The sequence below is a fragment of the Lissotriton vulgaris genome, chromosome 5, assembly GCF_964263255.1.
Source record: "Lissotriton vulgaris chromosome 5, aLisVul1.2, whole genome shotgun sequence".
In the NCBI taxonomy this organism is placed as follows: domain Eukaryota; kingdom Metazoa; phylum Chordata; class Amphibia; order Caudata; family Salamandridae; genus Lissotriton; species Lissotriton vulgaris.
Window position 1 is genome coordinate 551136378 of NC_141693.1, and position 27889 is coordinate 551164266.

General features: G+C 41.8%; 1 protein-coding gene across 1 annotated transcript in view; it reads right to left on the bottom strand.

Annotated features, from left to right (window-relative positions):
- Window positions 1-9619: 9619 nt before the first annotated feature.
- FUOM (fucose mutarotase) overlaps window positions 9620-27889 on the bottom strand; it is a 71596-nt gene continuing 53326 nt past the window's right edge. The window contains exons 4-6 of the mRNA XM_086922010.1: window positions 24544-24642; window positions 21763-21836; window positions 9620-10305 (exon numbers count right to left, since the gene is read on the bottom strand). Of these exons, the coding sequence (XP_086778136.1) occupies window positions 10239-10305; window positions 21763-21836; window positions 24544-24642 (240 nt within the window). The 3' untranslated portion in view covers window positions 9620-10238. The remainder of the gene's footprint in view (window positions 10306-21762; window positions 21837-24543; window positions 24643-27889) is intronic.

The following is a 27889-nucleotide window of genomic DNA, read 5'->3' on the forward strand; positions in this document are numbered from 1 at the left end:
ATCTAAATGACCTATTACTGTTGAGACCTTTGATACTATGGCGTTCGGTCTGGATGAAAGACGAAACCTCATTTAATAAGGCTATCATTGAGGATTGTTTACGTCTAGACTATTTTCTCATAATCCCATGGATTAAATACACAATTGAATCCTTTTCTAATGTGTTTGGGTTAAACGTTACACTAGATCACTGTTCTGCTTCGGATCTTTCTAAAGACAGTCTGAAATCAATCTTTTTAAATCACTGTGCAGAAAGACGAGCCACGGATGATCTTAAACTTTCCACCTGTATACGTTACAACCAATTGAAAGAATTTGTGGGCCTACACCCTTACCTCATCCAGGTAACTAAAGGGCAACATCGGTTTGTTCTTACCAGGATGAGGATGGGTACGGTCCACCTATTGGTTGCTTTCCCTGAGATTAAGATGCGCCCTATAGGTCCATGTCGGTGCAACAACATTTCAGAACAAAGCACAGAGCACTTTCTACTTATATGTAACCTGTATAGTGAATATCGTAAATTCTTTTTAAAACCTTTATTTATCAAATTTGGAGCAAGAACCATCAAAGCGGCAATGAAATTACTTTTTAACTTGCATCACCCTGACATCTGTTTTTATACGGCTAGTTATTTACTCAAGGCAATTAGTTCTAGGAAAAGCATGAATTTTTAAAATAATTTTTAAAATAATTTATCCATCGGAAACTTTTTAAAATGTGTTATTTGATTCGTTATATGTATCATACTGTATTTTTTTTGCGGATTGCGATCGTAAAGTGTATTTTCTTTCTTTCAACATGTATTATATGTATGTACTTTTATGGACATGATTTACATGTCTCCGAATAAAGTTTTGAATTGAATTGATAGCCTTTGTTTATTTGTTCCATTTAAATTTGGCTATTAAAGTTACTCTCTTTAACTTTTGTCACCTGTATCTAGCTAGCTGGATCAGTAGCTCAAAGATAATTACATTTCCTTTTTGGTATTCTTGTTACATTATTCTAATTATCATTTCTCCTCATATTTTAATGGGTTCCCACTTTTGGGCTTCATAGTCAAGATGGTAAGAGAATCGTTTTTTCTCCTAGGTTAGTATGCTGTAGGTAATTATTAGGTCTTCATTTGTATGTCAATGGGAGAGAAGGCTAGCTATTTTGCTTATTTCATTTCTTCAGATTCATTTACCTTCGAAAGAGAAATTCTTGGCAAATAACAAGCTTACCATAGGAGTTAAGGAAGATGCTCCAAGGTTCGTAAAACAGTGAATGTGATGCGATTATTTAAAAGATCTCCCTGCCTGTAGGGAGTGACAAAAAAGGGGGAGTATGAAAAGTATTAAACATGGAACGAGAGATGGAATTCAGGTCTTATCTATTTTGTAAGATTTGCAAAAAAACGGGACATCTTACCCGAAATATTCGGCTTATGTTGATTGTTTAAAAGGTCTCCCTGCCTGTAAAACATGATAGTGCCCAGTATGAGAAAAAACTAATACGTAAGGGAGGCAGGGAAAAAAGAAATTAAGGGTAGGAGTCTACTCTGTTTGTCGCACGCAGGGGCGCTTCTTACCCGAAGATATTCGGCAGAGCTCCAAATGTCCGGCGGCGGGACGTCAAGAAAGGCGACTCGATCGTAGGTTTGGTGTGTGAAACTGATTGGTTTCCGTCGCGTTTAAATAACAGGGCTAATTGGCTCAGAACGCTCTCACCTGCGGTCTACGTCATGATGAAAAAATCGAGATAGGACTACTGTTTACGTGTAGTAACTGATTCGAATACAGACACGGAAAGCCGGTACTGCTCTTTCAATTTGCGTTAACTACATAAAGGTGAAGAGGGGCAATTGTTGTTTATACCTGCCTAACTGTGTCTAAATGCATATCTTTATACATATAAGGATTGTTCTTACTTAAAACGGACGATCCATCTGAACGTTGCATGTTTACAAATACGAAATATTGGTATTTCCTTTAGAGTTGAATATTTAGATGATTAGAGAGTAAACATAAACAAAACTTATTTTTTGAAATAAGTCCTCATAAATCTTTTAATTTCTTTTAGTATGAAATAAATAATTGCAAGGGGAAGATCGGTATTATTTATATTTTTATAGATGTCTATATAGAGCGTTAGAATGGAAATATTAGTATTTCCTTTAAAGTTACTTACTTAGTTGGCTAGAGAGTGGACAGAAAGCAAAATTAATTTTTGATATGAGTCCACATCAATCTTTTTATTTTCCTTAGTATGAAGTAAATAAATGCAAAAAGAAGATCGGTTTTTATTTATATTTATGGTTGTCTATATAGAACATCAAAGGCAACAATGTAATGATAAGATTAGATTATTAAGCAACCTATGTCTTTGAATGTGTATGAAGAAGAAACATTTGTATTAGTTTGGCTAAATTTATGATGCATTTATTTTTGTCAAACTGTTGTTATCTTCTGGCTTGAGGTTATAATCTGTAATTTGTCTTGCTTATGTTACTGGCATTAACTTTGTTTTATATCTAGGAATAAGGTAGGGAGATGGTATGGTATTTACTGAGTTCCTTTTAGGTAGTCATATCCAGTTTTTAGTTATATTTAAGGTACATCTAGAGGTCTATCTATTTTTTACTTATTATTTTTTATCTGGGGAAGGGAGTCGAGATGCACATATATATCTCTTTGTTTATTTTAAAACAATTGGGAGGACATAGTGAACATATATGTTTCTCCTACTGTTAAATATGCAATTAACTTTGACTGTTAAGGTTTTCAATTAATTGCATGCTCCCAAGGGATTTCACTGTTCATGCCTTGGCTGAAAGTATTAAAGACGAAAATCCAGAATACTTCCCTCTTCTTGCGTATGGCTGTGCCTCCTTTTGATTCTGGGATATGGATTCTTTCCAGAATTCTCCATTTAAATTCTTCAGCAGTATGTCCATTCTCTAGGAAGTGCTTCACCATTGGGGAAGCTATCTTTTTGGTCCTTATTGCCGAGCGATGTTCACTTAGACGTGTCTGGATCATGCGTGAGGTTTCACCCACATAACCCAACAGACATGGGCATTGTATAAAGTAGATCACATTGGTTGATCGGCAGTTCCACATTTCTTTTGCTGTTTTGTGACCATTGTGAGTGAATTCTTCACCTCTTATGATGTTATTACATGAGATACATGACGAGCAGGGAAACGTCCCTTTAATGGGGTTGTTTGTAAGGATAGATCTCTGAGACAGATGTTCTTCATTTGTACTCCTTTTAAATCTAGAGTGGACAATGTATTCTTTGATGTTTTTATTTCTTTTGTGGGCAAAAAGAGGTTTTATTAGTTTCTGCTCAGTGGAGCAGTTACTATTTAGGATGTGCCAATTCGAGTTTATAACTTGTTTAACCTTTGCATTCATTGTTGAATGTTTCGTAATGCACACCAGTTGGTCATTGGTTTTAGGAGGTTTCGTTTTTAGTAAACAGTCTCGGTCATAGTAACATGCTCGTTTATAGGAGCTCCTAACTAATCTATGAGGGTAGCCTCTTTCGATACATTTTGTTCTCATTAATAAGGCTTGTTTGTCGAAATCTGCTAAATCTGTACAATTTCTTCTTACTCGCAGGAACTGAGAGAAAGGAATACTGTCTTTTTGTGTTGTTGGATGGAAACTGCGATAATGTACTAATGTGTTTCTTGCCGTGGGTTTTATGTGAAGATCGACTTTCAAGATGCCAGTATTGTTTATTATTTCAATGTCAAGAAATTCTACTCTATCATTACTTATTTTAGAGGTGAAGTGTAGATTACAGTTAGCTTCATTTATCCATAAGATGAATTAGTCTAAGGATTGTCTCCCATCAGTCCAGATAAAGAAAATATCGTCAATGTATCTGGACCAATGGGAGATGGACTCAAAAAAGGGGGCGATCTCATTGTGGACGAATTCATTCTCAAATGCTGCCATGAAGATATTAGCTATTGATGGGGCTACAGACGCACCCATACTTACGCCTTTGATTTGGCGATACAAGTTGTTACCAAATTCAAAAATATTTTCAGTTAATACAATTTCTAGACATTCAAGTAGAAATGTTTTGGGGCAGGGGATGTCATGTAGGTCGATAAACCATTCGGTGGTTCTCATGGCATCTATTAAGGGAATGTTGCTATACAAGGACTCTACGTCCATTGTTAATAATAAATCTGTATTAGAATTAAAGGCTAGTCCTTCTGTTTTTTGTATCATATCACCTGTGTCGCGTATATATGACTTAATTTTCGGTATATATGGACGCAGGTAATTGTCAACAAATTTAGATAATGGTTCCGTGGCAGTGCCAATGGTCGAAACAATGGGACGGTACGGAGGGTTGTTTGGATTTTTATGTATCTTGGGAAGACCATATATGCAGGCGGTTTTCCCTTGGTTATGGTTCAAAAAGTCATGTTCTTTGGTATTGATAAGGCCGTTTTCTAAGGCAGTTTTGGTGAGAGAAGTAATTCTTTTAGATAGGTTTAAAGTGGAGTAGGATTTGATTGGTTTGTAGAACATAGGGTCATCTAACATACTGAGCATGTTCTTTTCATACTGTGATGTGTCGATGATTACTATGCCTCCACCTTTGTCACATCCTTTAATTGTAAGGTCTTTGTTGGAGGAAAGACATTAATGCTTGATGTTCTTCTCTTTCAAGGTTATATATGGGTTTAGGGATGAATTTAAGGGCTTGGTGTAGTTTCTTTAAGACTACTAGCTCAAAGGTGGCTACTTCAGGCCCTACCTGTTCAAGAGATGGGCTGAAGGTAGATGGTAGGCAAAGTGATTTTATCGGGGTATGTTCTTCATCTGGTGTCGTATTTGATGTAAAGAACTTCTTAAGTCGAATTTTACGGAAAAAAGAAATTATGTCACAATAAAGTTCAAATAAATTGGATGTAGAATGTGGGACATATGATAGACCTTTGGACAGCAGTTTGATACTGTGATCATCTAAATTGTTTTTGGTGAGGTTAAAGATTGGAATCACATTCCTGGTTTCCAATACTGCCTGCTTCGCGTTTCGCGGATGAATTGTGGCTCTTCCTGGTGTTGATGATGCTGGGGTTGATGATGTTGGGGCTGATAATTCCCCCTCGGTTGGCCCTGGAAGTGGACTATGGGGCGTCCCCGATTCCCCCCTCTGTTCCCTAAAAAAGGCTATCTTCGGTTCCCTCTATTCTGTGTTTGATTGTAGTTGGAATCTGGTTCATAGTAACCATCAATACTTTCATTCTCAGAGTCAGATGTTTCTGAGAATGTGTTCACACGTTGTTGTTGTTGTTGCTGAAGTAAACCAACCACTCCCCCCTCCCTCCACCCACTTCCCGTTCAGCCATCCTGACACCAACTGTCCATCCTAATATATGTAGACTATTGTCTCTATGCGTCCCTTGCAGTTGTTGCGCAGCAACCAAATCAATAGGGTCTGTTCGGCCTTTCGATTAAAAACACGCGCGTATTCAAATCCAACGTTGTGAACATATAAACAGGCTCTTAATCGAATCCAACGTTGTATCAAAATTTCAAAGCAACCGGTGAAGAACTTACGGAGATTTAAGATTTTGAACAAACGAACATTTACATTTTTATGTGTCTGTTCGGGCTTTCGATTAAAAACACACGCGTATTCGACACGCGCTTATTCGAATCCAACGTTGTGTATATACAAACACGCGCGTATTCGAGTCCAACTTTGTGTCAAAATTTCAAAGCAATCGGTGAATAACTTTTGGAGATTTACAATTTTGAACAAACGAACATTTACATTTTAATTTTTGTAGATTTAAGCAGATACTTTAAATATCATATTTGCTTACACTAGCCTACTGTTCAGATTTGTAAATATAATATAGCTATGTTCCTTGTCTTCTGTCGTACTTTGGGCCCACACCCAAACATAAATCTGCTAAGGTCCCTGCTAGGTCTGTTGAGTCTCCATACTGAAATGTCCTGTATAATAGCCCACATGTGGGTCCAAGAGACCCATCGGTTTTCTTTTTTGTGCACACTTGCAGCTCATTTGCAAGTAAGTATCTGAGAGCCAAACAGAGATCTACCAACTTGACCAAATCCTTAGCTTACATCTTTTCTGGCTGTGGGTAGGTGTTGAGGGGCTGCAGATAACCGTCAAAGTCAATTCAATAATAACTTAATTTGGAGGCAATTAGCCATTCATAAAAGCAATATATACAACAGTACAAGTAGAGAAATATAAAAGATGCAATTCATAGCACCAACTCAGTATCTGCCTAATTGTACAGAAAGAACAAATAAATAAAAATGTATTTAAAATCAAATAACAATACCACAGTATATTGGTGATAAAAAGACAGATGTGCGACAGTTAATAGTTAAAAAAAAAGTAGAAGATAAAAAGCATTCACATCTAGGTGAATTGTTTCCACGCATTCGCACAAAGTTCCTACAGCATAGTTGGCTGAAATACAGCAAAACGAGAGCGGAAAGGAGGACAAAAACCACACAATGGGTCTGCCATGCATTCCCCACCTGCCCTAGCAACCATGCTTAAATCTTTTTATTTTTATGATCATAGAAATACAATAGATATGTACTTAAGACCCATATCACTGCCCAGCAAAACACCATGAAATTGCAGACTATGTCTCCTTACTGTGGAGAGCTAAGAAAATGTTCTTTCTAGCGTAAAGCACAGCCCACAGAAAAAATGCCATACTACAGCAGATCTCCAAGGAAGGCAGAGATTGTAGGTATAAATATGCAGGTCGACATTGCGTGAAGTGGGCACCTCTTAGAATTGGTATAATATAGCGTTTCCTGTGATAGGTATAAAACTTGCAGAAAAACGCCACATGCATAGTATTCTGAGCCATCGCATCACTCAAGAGATCTACCAACTTGACCGAATCCTTAGCTCACCTCTTTTATGGCTGTGGGTAGGAGTTGGGGGCTTCAAATAACCTTCAAAGACTCTGCCCCCATATCTAATAAAGGATCACAATGTGGATACTTTTACACTTCGGGGAGAACGTGCTAACAATAGCATGTTAGCAAACAAGTATTTTATTACATCTTTAAAAGAGATACCTGAACAGTAGTGCAATATCTCAATTGTTAAATATATTTAAAGCTCTCAATCTTATAGAATTGTAAAAAAAATATATATATATATTCTGAGGGGCCTGGTGAAATAGCTTTGCATAAGCGGGGTGCAGGGTTAAAAAGTTTGAAGACCATTGTGTTGCATGAAAGCTGAGGGAGTAGTTTACGAGGCAAGGGGCCAGTGGTTAATTTGTAAAAAAAATCAAGTGCCGGGGCTCTCGTCAGAAGGCAGCTTGCACCAGCCCATTTCTCTTCTTCATGCCGCCTTAAACAGAACCAACTACTAACCATGGAATTGGGTAAAGGATCTGGGGTAATGGCCAGAGCTACCGGCTTCAGAGCTGGGGAGCCAGGTTCAAGTCTCGGCTTTGGCTCAACATCCTGGGATTCTGTGCAAATCACTTAATCTCCCCGTGTCTACCATAAATTAATGTGTACTGAACTGGTGTTCATAAAAAGTACAAGTGCTGGTGTTGATGACTAAGTGCCTGCGCTGAGTACCGGAAACCACCTGTTCAAATTAAGCACTGATCTTCTCTCAATAACAATCTTGTGAGCTTTCATTAATTTTAACCTTCCATTCAATTGTGACACTGTATTTCTTCTAACTACGTATGCTGCGTTATGACAATTCTATGAAAATTTAAGTTGCTAATGGTCTAGTCTCTTAGCGACTACAGGTTGGGTTGAGCAGTACCATAGACATATAAGTTGTCTGTGACGTGCATCGTCCACCAGCTTCAGGAGGCTTGGAAGTCAATGCTAGTGTGCTAAAGCTGGACAGCACATAAAACAGTGAGCATGATTGACACACAGTTATGGGTACTTACGAAGGTGAGCATGTAGAAAAGCTGAAATTAATGGAGATAGAATACTAGAGACATTCTAGACCCACCATCGCAAGCAGTCAACAAGGAAGGACCTGAAGAACATAATACAAATCCAGCCCCATAAGCAACACACCAGGATTGTTCATGACAAATGACTACTATGCCACCTTATCATCCAAAGAAGCCCAGTACTATCTGCCTGCTTTAATTACTTTAATGACCACCATGCAGAACTCTCATGCAAGTCAACTGGACAGCAATACCAACAGAGTCACTCTTGGCCTTAGTCCAGGGTTAACAAAGCCACTCATGCGAGTGCATGTTGAGGATTTATTGCACAGCTACAAGGTTCAAAGATCCCACAGTTGTGTTACCTTTTGCTGTGCACGCTTGTCTAGGAATACTGAAATTCTGATCCCCAAAAAATCAATCATTAAAAAATAATTTGAACTTTGTAACTAAGTCATAGTGTGACAACAGAAGTTCTGATTGTTTGGGAACACGCTTAACACATTGGAACTGAAGTAGCCCATAAAACATAAGAAGCCAAAGCAACTTATTGATTTTATTCAAATATCTGTGTAATGAAACACCTCTGTAGTATTTACAACACTGCATTAGTTTCAGTGCGACCCAACATATTGTATTCAAAGTTCTGGAAAGCCAACAACTTTTTCCAACTTACAACACGATTGTTTCTAAATAAGCAATCAACAACTGTATATGAATACACATTTGATAATTAGGATATAATTTTTTAATGAAAACTCGAGAAAAGGTTTTGGAGGTATCTAGCACTTGGAGACATTATGCCTGAGAGGGCTTGCTGTATTCTGTGCTAAACATAAATACATTTAGAGTTCATTTTTGTGTTCCCCTTCTGTGTTGTTCGGCCCCTGTCTGACGGTACTAACAGGGGGTCTTCGTAAGAACTGGGACTCTTGAGGGCCTTTTGTTTCTGAAGCACAGGAATAACGAAAGGCACAGAAAAAGCAATCTGTATTGGCAACATAATTCATCAATATTAGCAATTCAGCTGTAGATCAAACCATCAACAAAGTATTGGGGCGGGAAAAGAAGGAGAACACATCTGACATTTCAGCCAGTAAAAACAGAGGCTGGAAAAGCAGACTCGCCTTCAGTGGGGTCCTAGTGTCGGCATTCCCGCCTTTTCTACCTTCCGAAAGCAGTGCAAATAAAAAGGTTATCACATATCACATCACCTGACCCTAACACTACTCTGCTCAAAACGGTTTCTTAACCTAGTGAAAACGGATCTAGAATATTTTGGGAATATAAATACATTACAAGCATATATAATCAAAACAAGATAGTCGCTGACCTAAAGAACTCAGTAGGATCACAAGTCAAAACTACTTTACAAGCTATGTCCATGCATCATAATATATCATATAACAGATCATATCAGATCAGATAAGTCATTAATTCTCTAATGAACTGACAATGTTCCAAGCAGCATTTGATTTGGCGACTTAATATTCGTCCAAGAGAAATAGTAATTTGTCTGTACAAATAGTTTTGCAGCTTTCGATTCATCTGTGCATCAATCTCCCTTCTGGATTCAGAAAGGCAGCTTGTTAGGTGCTGACATTACCACACTGGTTTACAGTATTTTCCAACTGGGTTAAGCACAAAGCAATAATAAAAGAAAGATGCCAATTCTCTATAATCATTGTTTAATAAAATGAACCTTGTATATAGAACAGTACAAAAGTGCATTGTCGCTTTACAAACAATAGTGTTATTATCACAGTGTTAATACCCATTACCACACATTCTGATAATCCTGGGGGTTCGGAAGTGGAATCTGCCCAGCACGGATCTGAAATGATGATAGCCAGATTTCACAATTATGTTTGCAGCAGATGTAAACACTAAGTTAACCTGCAAACATATTATTCAGTTTAAATATTCAATGTATTTATTGCAAATATGTGCATCTTATTTAATGGAGATTTTTAGTTCACATTTTGAAAACACTGATTAAACTACAGGTTGGACAAAAGCATAAAAGCTGCTCTGGAGGCCTTTGTTCACAGCTTCAACCTGTTTTGGTAAGCTTTAGAAAACCTGCGAAAATAAGACTATTCTAGGCGCACTCTATGCATTTGTACCTTTTAACAACCTCCTCCACACTGCCAAAGCCAAAGTGCTAAAGTAGTCTAATTAGTTGTCCAGAGGCCTCTCGTTTGGAACATGAAGTCAAGGGACAATCTCCAGGTATGGCACAGGAAAGCGATTGTAGTACTTTTCTGCTTGAAAGTAAAGTCCCTCGACATTACGTCTGCTCCTCTGGGGATAGTACACCTTTCTTAAGAATGAGGTTCCCGTACAGCGCAGTTTCTCTGGAAAGACACAATAAACACTCAAAGTTAGTGCAGTATTTTAGAAGGGATATTTTCCTCCCACTATGTCCCTTTCCTTCAGTGCCAAGGTGTCCCTTGTGAGTCAGACTGGGACTGTTCATGTGCGGCTAAAAGAACATGTACACAACTATTTCAGAGTTTTGCTGCTGAAATTTTCATCCAACAGTGTAGTGGGTCTAAGCCCTACACAACAATGGCAGTGAAAATTCCTCAAAACTTTGGGTCTGCTGATAACTCAGTCGAGGTTTCACAACCAAAGAGTCTATATCGCCTGTGGGATTAAAGATGATTAGGTCGGTTCACAAAATACTGAATTGTGGGTCCCAATTCGACCTACCACATGAATATTAATAAGATCCCACTACAATTTGCAGCCATCACCTATTATAGTCTGCTGTGGTCAGCAAACCACCATGTATGTTATTGCTTTTAAATGAATATATATTTCTTTGCAGAATGTTTCCCACAACAGAGAACAGTATGCATTTTGGAGGCAGGAGGTGGGGGGAGGGGACTTTAACAATTCTTTTTTTAAGAGAAGGCAGTGGATCAAAGGGCCTCTGACTACTTTTAAAATGTATTTGTTTTTGTCAACATTCAAAAAAGGAAAGGTATCCCTTGAGGACCCCTTCCTGTTTGTGAATGGGCTACCACTAACTTTGTACAGTTGGAAGCATAATAATGTTTTTCGACTAGACTTCAGTCGCAAAACGTTAATTTATCCCATTCCAATATTATAAAGAGATAACCTAAACATGCCCCTTCCAAATACAAATTCAGTATGTAGTTGCAAACCAAAATTGTGATTCAGTAACAGGTTACCGAATTGCAAGTCGTACTTGCTAAATACCAAAACGCCATTTTTGCAATTGCAAGCGTCCCGATTTTGGGAATCGAACCCTCTGTTATCACAAAAAGCCTTAGTACATATGGCCAATATATATTTATTGGGTGTGGGGTGGAAGCTATTCATTTTATCTTAACCTGATCTTTGTCCTCCGCTCATCAGCTTGCATGATGCTGCTATTCTGGTCAAGTTAGAGGGTGGAGTTCATGTCATGGACAATAGAATGTAAGCAAGGCAGGTGTATGTTCATATTACAAGCAGCAACAGTCACTAAAGGAAGGAGGGGAAAAAAGAAAGTTTGAGAAAAGCGTTCGAAAGGAACACTATGCATAGCAGAAGAAAGCAAAGCCTTTACTGGTAGTTCATGATGCAAAAAATAAGACATCACCCTTTTAAATTACAGCACAGGGGAGCAGGCTTTGAGAGGGCATGCGTGTGCTGGCATGGGGAAATCGAAGGAGCATTGGTGACATTCAGCAATCAGATCTGAGTGCAATATTTTCAGGAAGAAGGGAGCGACAAGAAGGGGGGCTGCGAGAGAGCGAATATGCGAGGGAGAGACAATGATAATAAGATACTCATGATTCTTATATTCAACAGTGACCAGTAAATTTTACAAAAATAATGGAACAAACAAGTTTTATTCATTGCTTATATGACAGGTTTCAAAGCGTGAGCAGGGCTTTGTTGATTGGTTGCTTATTTAGGAAACAGAACAGGGCGAAACAAACACCCCCGCAGCCCCCGCGGTGCGGGGGGCCCCCCTAGTCTTCAGTGACTGAAGTGGGCCCCCTCAGCTCTTCGGTGAGAGCTGTGAGAGAGAGGCTTTCTCTAAAGCAAGCCTCTCTCTCTAAAGCAGCTGCTGTCTGCACTGAGCCGCTCCAGGTGACCCAGGACTGAAGAGAAACAAAGTATCAACATACATTGTTTCTCTTCAGTCAGAGCGGGCCGAGGATGGGGGTGTGGGCCCCCCAGAGTTACAGGCCTGGGATGTGTACAGCATTTACAGGGATCTCTGTATCAGAGGGGTTTTAAGGCATGGGCAAAGAGGGCCCTGGCCCAGGGCCCCAGCCTTTGAGGGGGCACCCTTAAAGAGCCAGCTCTTTTCTGCAGATAGTCTTTCTTGCCCTGATGATCTTGACTAATTCTTAAACAGATAGTTGCAAATAGCATTTTTCTTTAATTTATTTTTCAAGTAGTTAATGTGTCAGAGTCTAGTGCATACATTTTGCAGGCAAATGTGTTTATGTTTCATGCAACATACACATAAAAAAAAACGTCTTTTAGAGCCCAACAGTTTATCACATATGAGAAATGGGGTGGTGTTAAAGATGTTTTGCAATAATATTAGTGAACACATATCACTATCCCTAAATATTAGATGAAAACACATTTAGAATGTGGACCAGTGTGCCTGTGCATTGTCAGTGACCTGGGCAAAGAGGGCATGAAAGAGCTGAAACTGGATCAGAAATTCAAAGCTGATCCGAAGAGGGGCCCCTAAAATACGTTTGACCCAGGGCCCCCCAAATCCTTAAGATGTCCCTGCTCTGTAAGAAGGTGTGTTAACCCAGTGATCTTTCTGCATGGGGCAGTGGTGGTTGGGGGGTTTAGAGGCAACAGGATTATTTTGCAGTGGAAGATTGATCATGAATTAAATGGTGTGCAGGGCACGCGCGGCCTCTTAATAAATTAAATGGAATGCTCGCCCCCTGGGCAACGGCCTGGCCTCAGAGACTCACCTCGGCTGGCATTCTGAGCATCTGCGGGGCCTCCTCTACTCCTAAAATTTACCAGGACTGCTTACGCATTCTGAGAAGTGTGGTGTTCATTATATCACCACTGAATCTGGTGTTGGGTAGTGAGAGGCCTCCTGCACCACAGGCCACGTGGAAGGGGCCCGCAGGCAATAACCCCGTGTGCACCCTGCGGGGTTGGGGGCAGGGCTGGGGGATAATCTACCTGTAGTGTGGGGGAGAGGTTTGCAGGGCCCTTGGTGTCAGGTCACTTGGCGAAGTGCTAGGCAGTCGGGATTGAAGTGCCGGCACTGTCGACTTCAGGCTCTGGGCCGGCACTGTTTCAGACACAGCCCTTTTCATCCTATGGCGGCCATTCAAAGAGGGCTGGCCTGGTACTGCCCCTTTCCTGCAATGGTGCTGCGACGGTCAATTGCTCGTGGCTGGCACTGCCCCTTGTGGTGATCTGGCCAAATGTGATGGTACTGTGCATTTAACGCTCTGGTGTCCCTTGAGAAGTGCTGCACTCTCCTTTTAGGCGCTATGGGGTACTGTCCATGAAATGCTTTAGGACCTGTATTTACTTCCTATGAAATGTCAGAGGTCTGCACGGATTTATGTATGTACTGTCCGATTTGTGTGTGCACTTCGCATTGGAATGCTGTATGTCTTTTTAGAAATGTGGTTCTGTCCTATGAAATTGTCTGAGATCTGATTGGGTGTGCCTATATTATCCCCTGAAACATTTGGGACTTGTACTGTTGCATGAAATTCTTTAGAATCTGTTGGTACTGTCCAAAGAAATGTTCTGGGATTTGTTTGTACTGCCCCATGGAATGCTCAGGGATATGTTTGTACTGCTCCATTGAATGCTTTTAGATCTGATAGTGCTACTGCCCAGTGGAATGCTCAGGGATCTGTTTGTACTGTTCCGTCGAATGCTCTTGGGTCTGGTGGTGCTACTGCCCCGTGGAATGCTCAGGGATATGTTTGCACTTCCTCATAGAATGCCCAGGGATATGTTTGTACTGCCCCATGGGATGCTGTTACATCTGTTACTGCTTCTGCCCAGTGGAATGCTCAGGGATCTGTTTGTACTGTTCCGTGGAATGCTCGGGGATATGTTTGTACTGCCCCATGGGATGCTTTTAGATCTGTTAGTGCTACTGCCCAGTGGAATGCTCAGGGATCTGTTTGTACTGTTCCGTGGAATGCTCAGGGATCCATTTGTACTGCTCCATGGAATGCTCAGGGATCCCTTTGTACTGCTCCGTGGAATGCAGTTTGGTCTGGTGGTGCTATTGCCCCGTGGAATGCTCAGGGATCGGTTTGTACTGCCCCATGGAATTCTCGGGGATATGTTTGTACTGCCCCATGGGATGCTTTTAGATCTGTTATTGCAACTGCCCAGTGGAATTCTCATGGATCTGTTTGTACTGTGCTGTGGAATGTTCTTAGGTCTGGTGGTGCTACTGTCCCGCGGAATGCTCAGGGATCTGTTTGTACTGCCCCATGGAATGTTCAGGGATATGTTTGTACTGCCCCATGGGATGCTCAGGGATTTCTTTGTATTGCGCCATGGAATGCCCAGGGATATGTTTGTACTTCCCCATGGAATGCTTTTAGATCTGTTAGTGCTACTGCCCAGTGGAATGCTCAGGGAGCTGTTTATACTGCCCTATGGAATGCTCAGGGATATGTTTGTAATGCACCATGGAATGCTCTTAGGTCTTTGGTGCTACTGCCCAGTGGAATGACCAGGGATCTGTTTGTACTGCCCCCTGGAATGCTCTTAGGTCTGTTGGTGCTACTGCCCAGTGGAATGCTAAGGGATCTGTTTGTACTGCCCCATGGAATGTTCCAGGTTCTCTTTGTAGTGCCTATGGAATGTTCTGGGATACATTTGTGTACCGTCCCGTGAAATGCTATGGGATCTGTATATGCTGTCCCACGAAATGCTGTGGAGTTGGGTTGGATGTATTGATACGGTCCCATAAAGTTCTGTTGAGAAGTGCTGCTTCATGTCCTAGAAGATGCTCTTAGATCGGTTTGTGTTTTCACTATTCCACCGCACATGCAGCAGACTCTCAGATATCCGCTTCATATGTATTGCCCTATCAGCAGTGGTGGATGCCTGCTGAGACAGCTGGCTCTGCCTCTGCCCCACTAAATGTAACCAAATTCTTCAGAAAATGGCTTCTGCCAGTCCGTGGAAAGCCTTACAGGTATGTTGAGACATTCCTGGGGTGTCCCGTTGAAAGTGTGCTGAGCGTCAAGCGCGCACTGTCCCTTTAAATGTAATGCACCGTTCTTGATGCTAAGTGCTGCTACTATGCCATTGAAAGTGCTTGAAGGGGTGAAGCTGGCGGTGTCCCTTTAAATGTGATGTACTGCTATCACTGTCCCATTGGTGCTGTTACAGGTTTTGGTTGTGAATTGCTGGTGATTTGGCTGATTTATTCTTCGTCGTGTATTGGGTGAGTTACTGAGTTTGTAGCTGCGGTTGTCATGTCACCGTTAACACATTCAGGACAGTGGGTATTTTGCTGGCCATCCAAACAGGGAAGTGCCAATGTAGTTACATGAAAGTGCCAGCTCTATCTGTAAAGTGCCGCTACTGACTAAATTAATGCGTGTTCCCCGTTGTGAAGTGCAGCAATCAAGAACATTAAAGGCGCTACAGTTAGATATATATACTAAACAAATTAGAAGTGCCTTACGACCACCTAGGTAGTAGTGTAAGGCTTGTTTTTTTAATGTATTGTTTATGTTGGCCTTCATGTCCTTTTCTTTAACATCAATGGTGTTCTTGCAGAGTGTTATGTGAGTGACTTTGATGTATTGGTCAAATCTTTGTGTCTATATCCAACAATGAAGGATTTTTTGTTTTTTTTGTTTTTCAGTAGATCAGTTTGTCAGGTCTCCCTATGACGTGTATATGACGTCAACATGGTCGTGTGTGCTGCCAGGTCCCATTGGATGATTATCAGTGTCACTTCTACAGTGCGTAACAGTAGCGCTGCGGATGAGTGTGACAGCCTTGGCCACAAAGAAGGATGTATGGTAGCCAAAGCAGTGTTGGCAAGTGTTGGCCGCAATGGGGTTCTTCCTTTGGGGATCTATAACATCCATCAGCTAATGGACAATTCCTGTCGCATTGTGACCTATAGAAAAAGTGGGTTATCCCTACATGCTACACAGGGGCCTACAGATGTAGTCGAGGGCACAAAGACATGTTGGGTTAGTCCGGGGCATGTCAGCAAGAGGACTTCATGGGGTCACACCTTCTTGAAGGTTTGCAGAACACTAGCCATGAAAGGACAGATGCTCATTTAACAGATCAAATATTTTTTTAAAGTTTTCATTTTGGGTTTTTTTGCATAAATGTAGCAGCTAATGGGTAGCGTAACATCACTTCGATTTTCGACAGTGGGACACTACTCAAGCCTTTGCCTCTTCCCTTGAAAGAAGAAACACTTCCCTAGTTACACAGGTGGTATAGTCTGATTTTCCCAATTGATAAGTGAAATTTGTGTTACAAAATCATCAAAACCAGGTCCTGTTTTTCAGGAATTTGTGATTGTGGCCCATACATAGTAGGGGGAGGGGGGGCAGATGTAGAGTCCAAGAAAGTAATACTTAGGCCTAAAAATACGCAGAGATCAGCGGCGGGCTGGCCGGTCGGACTCAAAACTGGGACATTTTCTGAAAAGATCAGTGTCTCTGAAAGCTTGTGAGGGACGGGACCGAGTCAGTCATTTCTCAGGCACACATGCTTAATTTGTGCTGGTGGATGCATGTTGTAGACTCGGGCATTCAATATTTGGGCATCCAGAATTATTTTTCATTTCCAAAGATTGACATAGTGCAATAGAGAGAAAGCCAGACAACGGAGAAAGAAGCAGGAAGAGAAGGATACGACCGCAGCAGTGATAAAATCAGGCATCGGGATAAAAATAATCCCAGCTGTGAGCTAAGAAGCAGGGTGGGAGTGTGTAGTGGAGAATCGGGCATGGGGTGGAATAAAAACTAGGCTGCTCTGAAAATCTCCCGGTTTTCTACTGTGCCTGCGAAAGGCTTATCTTTTGCTCACAGCTTGTATCTAGAGAGATGGGTGGATAAATGGGTGAATTAATGGATAGTAATATTGACAGATGGTCTTGGTTTGGTATGTGTTTCGATGCGTTGGGATGGATGAACAGTTGGATTGATGTGTTAGGTTGGCTGAATGGCTGGGTGGGTGAATAGATAGATGAGTTTTGCTAGTTTGATGGATGAAGGGTTTGATGTATAAATAGATGGGGTTGGATAAATGGGAGGGTGGAAGGGTCATTTGGGTGGTTTAGTTGGATGGGTAAGGATGGATGGGTTACGACTTGTGGATGGCTAAGGGGTAAATAAAAATACAAAAGACAAATGTGTAGCATTTGACTCAAAAATGGTCACACAAAAGTGTCAGATATTGGCACAGCAATGACAATGTGATTAAAAATGCTCCCGCCCTAGGCTGCATAATTGTGAGCATCCTCATAATGCGGCCATATTGATCTTGCTGGCTGTTGCACACCCATATCCATTAATGATTGTTGCCAGGGCAATTTTGTTTGCAAGTGTGTGGTTTTTACACCAGTTCTTTGGAATTACCAAAGAAATAGTATGGAGTTGTTCCCCATTAAGCTTTTATTGCCAGCCCTCTCTATTCGAGTAGCATGTGGGTTTGTGGGATTTAAATGGCCCCCATTGCATAACACTTCCCTCTTCTCACAAAGTGCATGCAGATGTTAAGTGTCTTGCAGCATCTTTCATGGCATGTGCGAGCTATATTAAAAATGTGTGCAGTCACCTCAGTCCTACAAGTTTCCTCAGTGGGTTTGGCTTTTGAATCCAGTCCTGGATTTCCTCTGGTAAGCTCTCCGTCAGCATGGGCCCTTGACCATGAGGAATCACCCACCTTGTCCCACCCCTAAGGACCATCGGTCACATTAATAAAATCCCACAGGCTAAAAGTAATTAATTACGTCGACGACACTCAGCTCATCCTCTCTTGGGAGGGTGAGGAATCGATTCCTTTGGAATCGTTTCAGGTCTGTCTACGAGACACGGTTGGATGGCTACACAATAATTCCTTACAGTTCAACGCCTCCAAAACCGAGGTTTTATTCTGTGCCGGAAGTCTGATTGCCCGCCCGTTCCCGGCGGAGTTTTGGCCCCCTGAAACCTCGGAAAAGCCACAGCCGGTCACCACGGTTCGCAATCTGGGTGTTATGATGGACAACAAACTCAGCATGGAAGCCCAGGTTGCGAAAACAGTGTCCACATGCTCGGCCCTCATGCGTTCTCTTCGCAAGATCTTGCCACTCCTTCCCTCAAAGGCCCGGGCCTTAATAGTCAGGTGTACCATTCTTAGTCACCTTGACTATTGCAATGCGCTGTTGCTCAAGGCCCCGTCCGTGCTGCTAGATAGACTCCAAAGAGTTCAAACAGCCGCTGCCAAACTGGCCCTGGGCTGGCCTAGGAGATCTTCGGCCACTGCGGCAATGGCCGAGCTTCACTGGCTCCCTATGAAACAGCGTATTGCTTTTAAATCTCTCTGTCTTGTTTTTAAAGCTTTACATGGAGTCGGGCCCGGCCCCCTGCAATCTATGTTTGACTGGTACATTACAACCAGAGCCCTCCGATCCACCACGGCCTGTTTTGTCAAAGTACCAAGATTTAAAAAGGTCAGGACAGGAGGAAGATCTTTCAAAGTTGCAGCAGCTAAACTTTGGAACAGCTTGCCTTTGGATGTCCGTCAAACAAGTGAACTTCTCCCTTTTAGGAAACGGGTCAAAACTTGGCTGTTTCCTAAATGTTAACTACTCACTATCCTACTGTCATCTCCCAGTGCATCTATTTTAGGAGTTATCCTTCAGCGCCAGGATACCTGCAAGGTGATAGCTGCGCTATATAAATGCTTTAAATAAATAAATAAAATTTAATGTGGCTTTAAGATTGGCTGATATAATGTTCTTGCGCTATCATTTCTCACGTATGTCTCAGTCATGTATTAGTTATTCCTGATAGACATTCCAGCAGTTTTGCCACTCACCCTCCAAAACTTAGAGCTTCCTTTATCAAATGCCTCTGAACATTCTACAAGGAGCAATGTGTATATATATCTATCTGTGATAAACGCAGTACTTCTACCACTTGTGAGTTTAACCTGAGGAATTGCTGGACTGAGATGTCGAGACGATATACTGTAGGTGGAGGGCCGGGCCGCCGGAAGGGGGGGGGGGGCTCCATGTGCTGTGCAGGGGGGCCCCCTCAAGTTTCGTTACGCCACTGAAGCAAAAATAAATAATAGAAACTCTCCAGGAGATTTCACACTACGTACTGAACGATGTGCTGCTTTTAAATTGGATTTTAAGCATCCTATGCCTTTTGTGTACCAAAGCTTATGAACAACTGTGGTGTGCAAGTCTAAATCTGTGCGCACTGGAACGGTGGCTTCAGATATGCTTTGCTCTGCCTCTCAAACACCTCACGGTGATTGGTTGGGAAAAAGCTGAAGGAAAGTTGACTAACTTGCGCAAAAACAATCCTCCCTTGATGCGCCAGCAACTCCGGTCCTTCCGAATGACCCAGCCACCTGGTGACCCTCGTTGGAACATATATCTTAATAAATCCCCTTGCTTAGTTTAGCTGTTAATCCACAGTGCAGTTGATGTATGTACCACTGATAAAAACGCAAGGGTGAGTTTGTGAAGCACTGTGGGTAGCCAGATTGCATGCAGTGCCTGTGTACATGACATCTGCATATGCAAAGTAGTTTAAAATCTCACTCTTCCTATCTGAGGTAGCAAATACAAGCCCTGCATATAAGTTGAAAAGTCAAAATAAAACTAATTGTTCTAAGTGAATTTTATGGTTTGATCTACTGGCCCGAATCTCCTGCAATTCTCAGAGGAAGTTGTCAGAGTAGGCAGTGTAACTTGTGATACCAGACAGGCAGGAGGGTTTAGGTCTTAGTACTGACAGGGGGGCACTGACAAGAGGAGGTGGGAAGACATCTAGCAGCAGTGAAGAGCAGGTAACATTGGTTAGGCAGTGGCTGGACAAATGAAGGTGGAGACTACACCAGAAACAATGGCTGTTGAAGTTTTGGAAGGGAGAAATGTGGGGAGCCAGGGGGGTGAAAGTAAAGAGCAGTAGCACACTCCGAAAAACAAGACGTGCATTCCCATTTAGTGAAAGAACAAGAAATTGCATTATTAGAAAAAGAAAAAAAAACATATAAATTAGTTCCTATAGGTCAGCAGTGGAAGGCTACTTTTCTTTTCAAAGAACAACAGAGGGTCCGTGGATATACTAATTACTGGGAGAGGGAGGCAGGGAAAAACAAGGAGCAAGAACAAAACCGCTCCACGGTACCCACTTAATATTCAGGTAATATATCCAACATTTATATCAACATTGTCCCAACACAAAAATTATTTAGAAAATCATATTCTTATTTATTCATTTTTCATCGCAAAATTCATCAAAGGAAGATCATCATTATATATACTACATTTAATTCTATACAGCACTATTCACAAGAAGCCCCACAAATACAATAGCACCAACAAGATCAATCGTTCATTCAAACAAATTCATACCAGACAGCCAACAAATTCAATCAAACCTCTCAGACACAACTCAACTACCATACCATGAAAAGAACAATAAACAAAAACATACACAAAGTTATATACATAGCGAAACAACAGAAGGAAGGCGCCGACGCTCGTTTCGGAAAAGGACCATGTGTCCACAGTTCCTTCATCAGGGCACAATTGACACCATTCTTGATCGGAATGGATTCTTGATAAAAAAGTTTTTTTTTTTTAATATAATACAGCAGTCCACTAATACACATTTTTTTATATGATGGGGCTTAATTTTGAAGTAGCTTCCAAAGTCATAATGTCATCTTAGACTGCAACGGTTCGCAAATATAAAAGCATAAGGACATCTTCAGTCCCGAAGAATATTGTTTGGAGGCTAATCCTATTATCTATAAATAGCGGTGGGGCGTATGTAGTAGGTGTACCGATGTCCAAACGGGGGCACCCAGTTAAGTAATTTCAAAATGGCTATACATAGAGTGTGGCTTGACGCCTCGAACCAGATATCCAAAGAATACAAAAATCGGAATCCCAGAAGGTCCTCCCAGATGAGGTTGAGGGGCGGGGGGCCTCATAATATCAGCCCGTCCGGAGAGAGTATAGACCATTCTATAACCAGGCACGACGTCCACAGATAAGCAGGAGTAAAGAGGAAGACTACACCATAATCAATGAAATACATCATAGTCTATCAAAAGCAAGGGGAAAAGACGTACGCTCGAGGGAAGGGAGATATAGAATAGAGAGGAGAGACACAAATAAAGAGCATGGCACTCAGATCGATAAGATAGGCATCTGATCATAAGCAAGGGTTGAATCTGGGGAGTACTGAACAGAGTGATGTCTGAGACCGACAGCTGGTAGTGAGGCTGCAAAAAGCAACACACCAAGGGGCGTACAGTGACAGACCTTTTGCAAACATTAACCTGCTGCCTTTTAGTGACTGGTTGCTGTTTTCGGGTTTTAAGCTGCTACTAATGAGTTGTAACCTTAGTCCAGACAATATTAATGTTTGTTAAAATGACAAAACTTCACAACATTAAAGTGTTAAAATGTGTCACAATGTGGAGGATAATTCCAATGACCCTGGCTATACTTATGTACAAGATTTTGGCTTCCTGGGGGCAGGACGAGGATTTAATTTTTTTAAATAGTTTCAAACTTTCCAGTGTGAATACATAGCAATCACAACTGTAACACTTACCCTGTGGCTACCACTGCAAAAGCCTTCTTGGCACGTTCATAAAAAGCAAATCTTTCGACTTTTTCCAGATCACCCTGGGAAAACGAACAACAAAAGCATAAGTGATTTTGATTAAAAAGTATTCATTTTATTTCTGTTTCGTATGCCAGTGGTACACGGATATAGAGCTGGTCGCCACAAGGGCTGCTTTGGGAGCTGACAAAGAAAACGTAGAGATAGCTCATGAAACTGGCATGAAATAGGAAAGAGACTATGGGCCTAAATACCATCTTGGCGGATGGCCTACTCCATCGCAAAGGCGACGGATATCCCATCCGCTGTATTACAAGTTCCATAGGATATGATGGAATTGTGATACGGCAGACGGGATATCCGTCGCATTTGTGATGGAGTATCCAATCCGCCAAGATCGTAATCACTCTCTCAGGCTACTTTCATCCACACACCGCCATCACTCTCTGAAATATTGCACTTCGACTAAACATCTAGAAGTGTTTCTAGACAGAGCATATTCTCAAAGTGAACATGAGCACCAAAGGAACCTTCTTACACAGAATGAGCGTCCCATAGTTCCTCGAGTGTCTGACATACTCATCAATGTAAAACTAGAACACACTGTGGAAGCAAATCCCACAATAGATTATTTTATCATTTAAATTAATACTAATGAGACCCTAATGCAATGTTTGTTTCTGTTTTAATATTGGTTAATAATATGCAACTTTATGTCAAACTACACTGACTGCATGGTTTTGGTTCCTCCAGTGCTTAAATTGAGCCAGTAGTTGCCTGTGGGGGCCACCGCCACCTTTTTTTGAGGACCGGCACTTATTTTCCCACATCAGATCTTTCCTGAGAGAATGAGAGGGAAGACACACAAATAATAAAGACGGAGAAAGAGAAAGACAGGAAACCAGTCACAAAGGGAGAATGAAAGAACATGTAATAGGAAGATAAAGTTGCACACACTGTTTGGTAGTGGATTCAAGAGGCGTACGTAAGGTGGATTTAAGTCTAGCAGCCTTGGTATTGAGTAACCGATGTTTAATTACTCTGGCTGTGCGCTTTTTTGGGAGAGCTTAAGGCACCAAGTTTCTCTGCCTAAACGTGTATAAAAAAATCACAATTTGGAAAACGATCCAAGTTCCTTCATGGTACCTATTAGAGGCAGACTTCACATCAAGCCTTTCTTTGTTCTAATCATAAAATATTTTTCATGTCCTCCTCTCGTGTTAAACTGAGTAGCTCTTAGTACAAATGTTCTTTGACTATTACTTGCTGTGGGCTAAACCGTATTTGGTTCTGGCTATTGACCAGACTAGGGATTACCTTCTACTGCAAATGTTCATTTACATTTATTTGCATATATTAATTTTTTGAATTGATTGACTAACCATTGCCCTTTGCCTTCTGTATTGATTTTTAATTTCTAAATAAATATGTATGGTTTGTACCTTAAATCTTGTCTTGAGTGGATTTTCCAGTGTGGACTTACTTATGTGACTTTTCTGGGTTAACATGAAATACTAGTTTCCTCTTCTTTAAAGACTCTCACATAGCCCTGATTCATCAACCGGCCATTTTATGCAGAAAACCCTGAACAAGGGATGCATGAGCACCGGCTTGATCACCTCTGCATGATCCAAAGCCCAGCTGGTCAACACATCTCATGCCCAAAGAAAAGACTTTCTGGCAATCTCAGCTTAATGAACCTCTACTGGCTTTATCAGAGCAAAAATCTGATTAAAAATCTAAAATAAATAAAACACACATAAAGGGTCGTAAATGTTTTTTACAAAGGGGACCTAGTTTTTTCAAGCTGTTTAGGCTCATTGTTTTTCCTCAGTTTAGACTCTTTTCTGTAAAGACGTATGAGCTCCGACTTCTTTGTGTTACCTCAGAGGCATTGCTCAACGTAAAGGTAACCGCTGGCTCCACCTGTGACAACTGCAGAGTGGTTCAAGACGGCGGGCCCTAAGATTCACCATCATTATTGATTGGCATATTTAACCTGCAGCAACATTTATTTTGGAACACAACTCCGCCCATTAAGCAACCACTCATTGAAAGTTCATGTCTGGGCTAGCTACTGCTCTGACACTGCTAATTTCTCCTTATCCCCGTCTTTTACGCAGCAGGTTGAATACATTCAATATACCCTCATACAAACTGTTTACGTTTTTCTTGCATGACGTCAAAACGTTTAATATCCAACTAGCCTCAGCAAAACATGGATTTCATTGTGATTTTTGGGAAGCCTTCGCAACTTTTCCCTACAAGTAGCTATGCAGGCCTGCTTAAGGGGCCATCTGCTGAATGATGTCACAGTATGTCTTAAAACCTGTACAGTGCACACTGAATTACAGCAAAAATCTAACCACTTGACAGAGTAGACACCTCTCCTCTTCCAACAGTAGTCACCCCTTCCAGCTCTAAAAAGCGCACCTTCCCCTTTCAACAAACAGCAACTCCTGACTTTCTAACAATGTCCATCTCTGCTTTTGCCACAAAGACGAACTATAACCCCAACTAAAATCCCATCATGCACAGCCCCAGATGCCACATTTCACCTTCCCGATGTAACAATTCCTGTCCTTCCACGTGGACAGCTCTACTTTTCCCACAGTGACCATCTGCCCTTTCCCTTCAAAATAGCCACCTCTATCCCTCTGCCATCGCTAGAGTGCCTAGATTGTCTTCCGGGTTATTTCTCCACAAAATGTGCATCCCTCTCTTCTCCTTGCACAATTGCACCCCTCACAGTCCACTTGTTTGACTTACCTCTGACCCAGCCTTGGAGAGCAGGCGCTTATACTCAACCCACACTGGAGTTTCGAGGCCTCGTATCTTATCATCTTCAACCAGCTCCATCACTGCAGCCTGGAAAGTGAAAAAGAAAGTTGGTGAGAGCGCACCCTCTGCCAGGGAGTAATACTACTACTCACATAATAGACAGGCCACTAATGAGAGCACACCTAGAAAATAAGTATGCATTACTCAGAGCTCTTCTGTCAAGGCTAAGCGCCCACACTTTATAGTAGGTAACAGCATTATTCTAACCAGTATTCATCACAGTGGCGTAACGAAAGTTGAGGGGGCCCCCCTGCAAGGTACACGGAGGGGCCCCCGCTCCGGATTTTTTCCGGAGGTCTCAGGCCTGAGTACTGTGCTGAGGGGGTCCTCTGCAGCTCGGTGGACCCCGCACCGCGGGGGCCTGTCTTACGCGCCTGGCCCGTCACCTATCAAGTCCTGCCCCTTCACCTCTCCTGCCCTGTCACCTCTCCTGGCCCGTCACAGCTCTTGCCCCTTGCCCAGTCACTGCTCCTGCCCCTTCACTCTCAGTGAGCAACATTGGCAAATTACACAGGACTGCAAGTTCCCCACAGTACTCTGTTTGGGGAAAGCTCCTCTGTAATCACAAACTACGATCTACTGGCTCCAAGGCACTCACTCACAAGACATGATAAAGGCAGACGGCGCATTGTCATTTGAAAGGGGATAATCAGCCTCAGTCAGAATGACAATGGGCCTGTCTACAGTCTGTGCGAGCTCAGTGAGGGGCTGCTGTAACCTCTGGAGTTCAGCAGAGAAGTGCGACCTGGACCCTAAGAACTTTTAATCTCCTGGCACTTCTCAGGGTAATAGCTCAGCTCGCTGTAATTGATCTCCAAAATTATGGACAAAAGGCGTCCGTGAATGGAATGATTATGGTTAACGGACAGGACACCAAAATGACAGACGGTCCGAGAAATTTACGGATGGTTGGTCACTCTAACTGAGAGTTAACAAACTTTTCAAATAGTTCATTTTGGAATGTTAATAAAGAAATAGGTCTGAAAGTAGAAAAGCTAGTCATATCCATAGATTTTTTAACAAAAGCATGTTTCCATCTTGGCAGAAGTTCAGCAGAGGCCAGAGACTTATTGCAAATTTCCGAGAGTTTCGGGGTCACAAGACCTATAGCAAAATGTAAAAACCAGGGAGATATTCACAAGGAAGTGGCGGAGAGAGGCGTTAGCCTTCTTGGCTTAACGCCTCTCTCTGCTACTTCGAAAACACAAGGCTGCACCATATTCACAAGGATATGGTGCAGCCTTGCGTTTACCCCTGCAATGGTGCTAAGTTTCACAACTTAGCACCAACGCTGGCACCCTTGCACCAGAGTGCAAGGGTGCCTACAAGCAAGGAGGTTTGTTAATGTGCAGGAAGGTGTCTCTTCCAGCACATAAGCAAACCTAAAATGCCAGTTTGTTACCTACATGTGTGCTGCTTCATGCAGCACACACGTAAGTTACAAAACGGCATGTTTAGAAAAGGTTTGTTTATGTACAGGAAGGGACACCTTCCTGTACATAAACAACTCGTGGCATTTTGCTTTTTCCATGTGTACTGCACAAGGCAGCACTCATGAAAAAAGCAAAAACGAGAAATAAAGCATTTCTCCTCGTTTCGTCAACTTAAGACCAGGGTTTTCCTGGTCTTAATTTTGGCGCTACCTCCTATTTACGCTGCCCTTGTGAATAGGCGGCTGCATCAAAATTAATGGGAGTTGCGGTGGAACGCCCACCACAACACCCACTGCATGCCCCTTTCACGCTAAACGCAGCTTGAAAGGGGGCCTTATTCACAAGGCATCAGTAAGCCATGTTAAGTGGTTTAACTCTGCCTTGTGAATAAGGCGAGGACCCTATCGCCACCATAACGTCACTGAACGTGATGTTGTGGTGGTGATAGGGGCTTGTGAATAGGCCCCCAGAGGTGCAAGGGTTGGAAGGTGAGCCTGATTTAACAGTATTCATTGGGCATCTCGATGTGTCTGTAGTTATAGGAGGATATTCCGTCAAATATAATCTAGGCTTATAGGAAATAACTTCACCCTCTGAGCTTCCACAAACAGTTGCAGTTGAATCAAAACTGGACCACACTTTTAGGATTTTATCCTTAAAAATATTGTCAAATCATTACATACGTCCTGGGAATGATTGATTGTGTTGGAGCCTCATTAATATGAATATTGTGGAGAGTGTGTGTCTGTATTTTTGTAGCACCGTCATTTAAGAGTACATTTGGATGGATAAAAACCGAGTAAGAGATCAATTAAAGAATTGGCAATCTAAGTCATGTAAACTAGACCCACAAAAATTCATATATTACATAAAGGGCCTTCAGCAATAAGTGTCCATATTATCTTCATTTTTCATTATGTTTTTTAGCCTTTCCCAATCCCTCCCCCAGCTCTTTAGAAACGGATGGCTCAGCTAACTTACACTGAAAGCAACCCATGGATATGTATCATGTATCCGAAACCCATAATACCACACTTTTCTTTCCCTCTGCAAATCGACATGATGGATTAATTTTCATTTAGTTACAGTGCAGTGTGTGCAAAAAAAAGAGGCAAGACTGAACAACCAGCACTTTGAATGACACCTGTGCAGATGCCGGGTTACGTCACATTCACCACAACCATAGCTGCCAAGGTTTCAGACTGCTTATGTGTGACATTTTCATTTTTCCAGTGTAATTATGAGTGACATTCAGCGAATATGAGTGACACTTTCTCGTGAGCAAAATCAAGGAATGAAGACGAGGGGAAACGTTTAAATAACATATATTACCCATTTGAGCAACAAGAAACTCTAAGATCTTAAAAAGGCTTGCAAAGCACCTAATCATACTGCACACAGCAACTCACTGCAATGACGAGATCTCTGCTGTACTGACTTTACTTATGAAGCTGAACACAATTTTGTGCAGACTGAAGACAGTGCGATTGCTGCAAAGTAGAGCCCTCAGCCATAGCTGCCAAGTTTTATGCTGCCTCATAAGCGACATTTAAATGTTTTCAGTGTCCTCATGAGTGACATTCCAATGCCATAAGTCACACTATGAGCGAGACTTCATTGCAAGAACAAATGCATTATCTCACCCGCATCAAGATAAATTACAGAAATTACTCTTTTTTGTGTGCAATGTAATGGTCTAGAAATCCTCTTTTTATTGGTTCACCTTCTTACTTTCACTTCTTACTTTTGTTGCACACTTTCTCTCTCTCTCACTCCTCCATCCTCACTGTCTTTCTCTCATGCTTTCTTACCTAGTTCTGTCCTCTCCCCTCTCCCTTGAT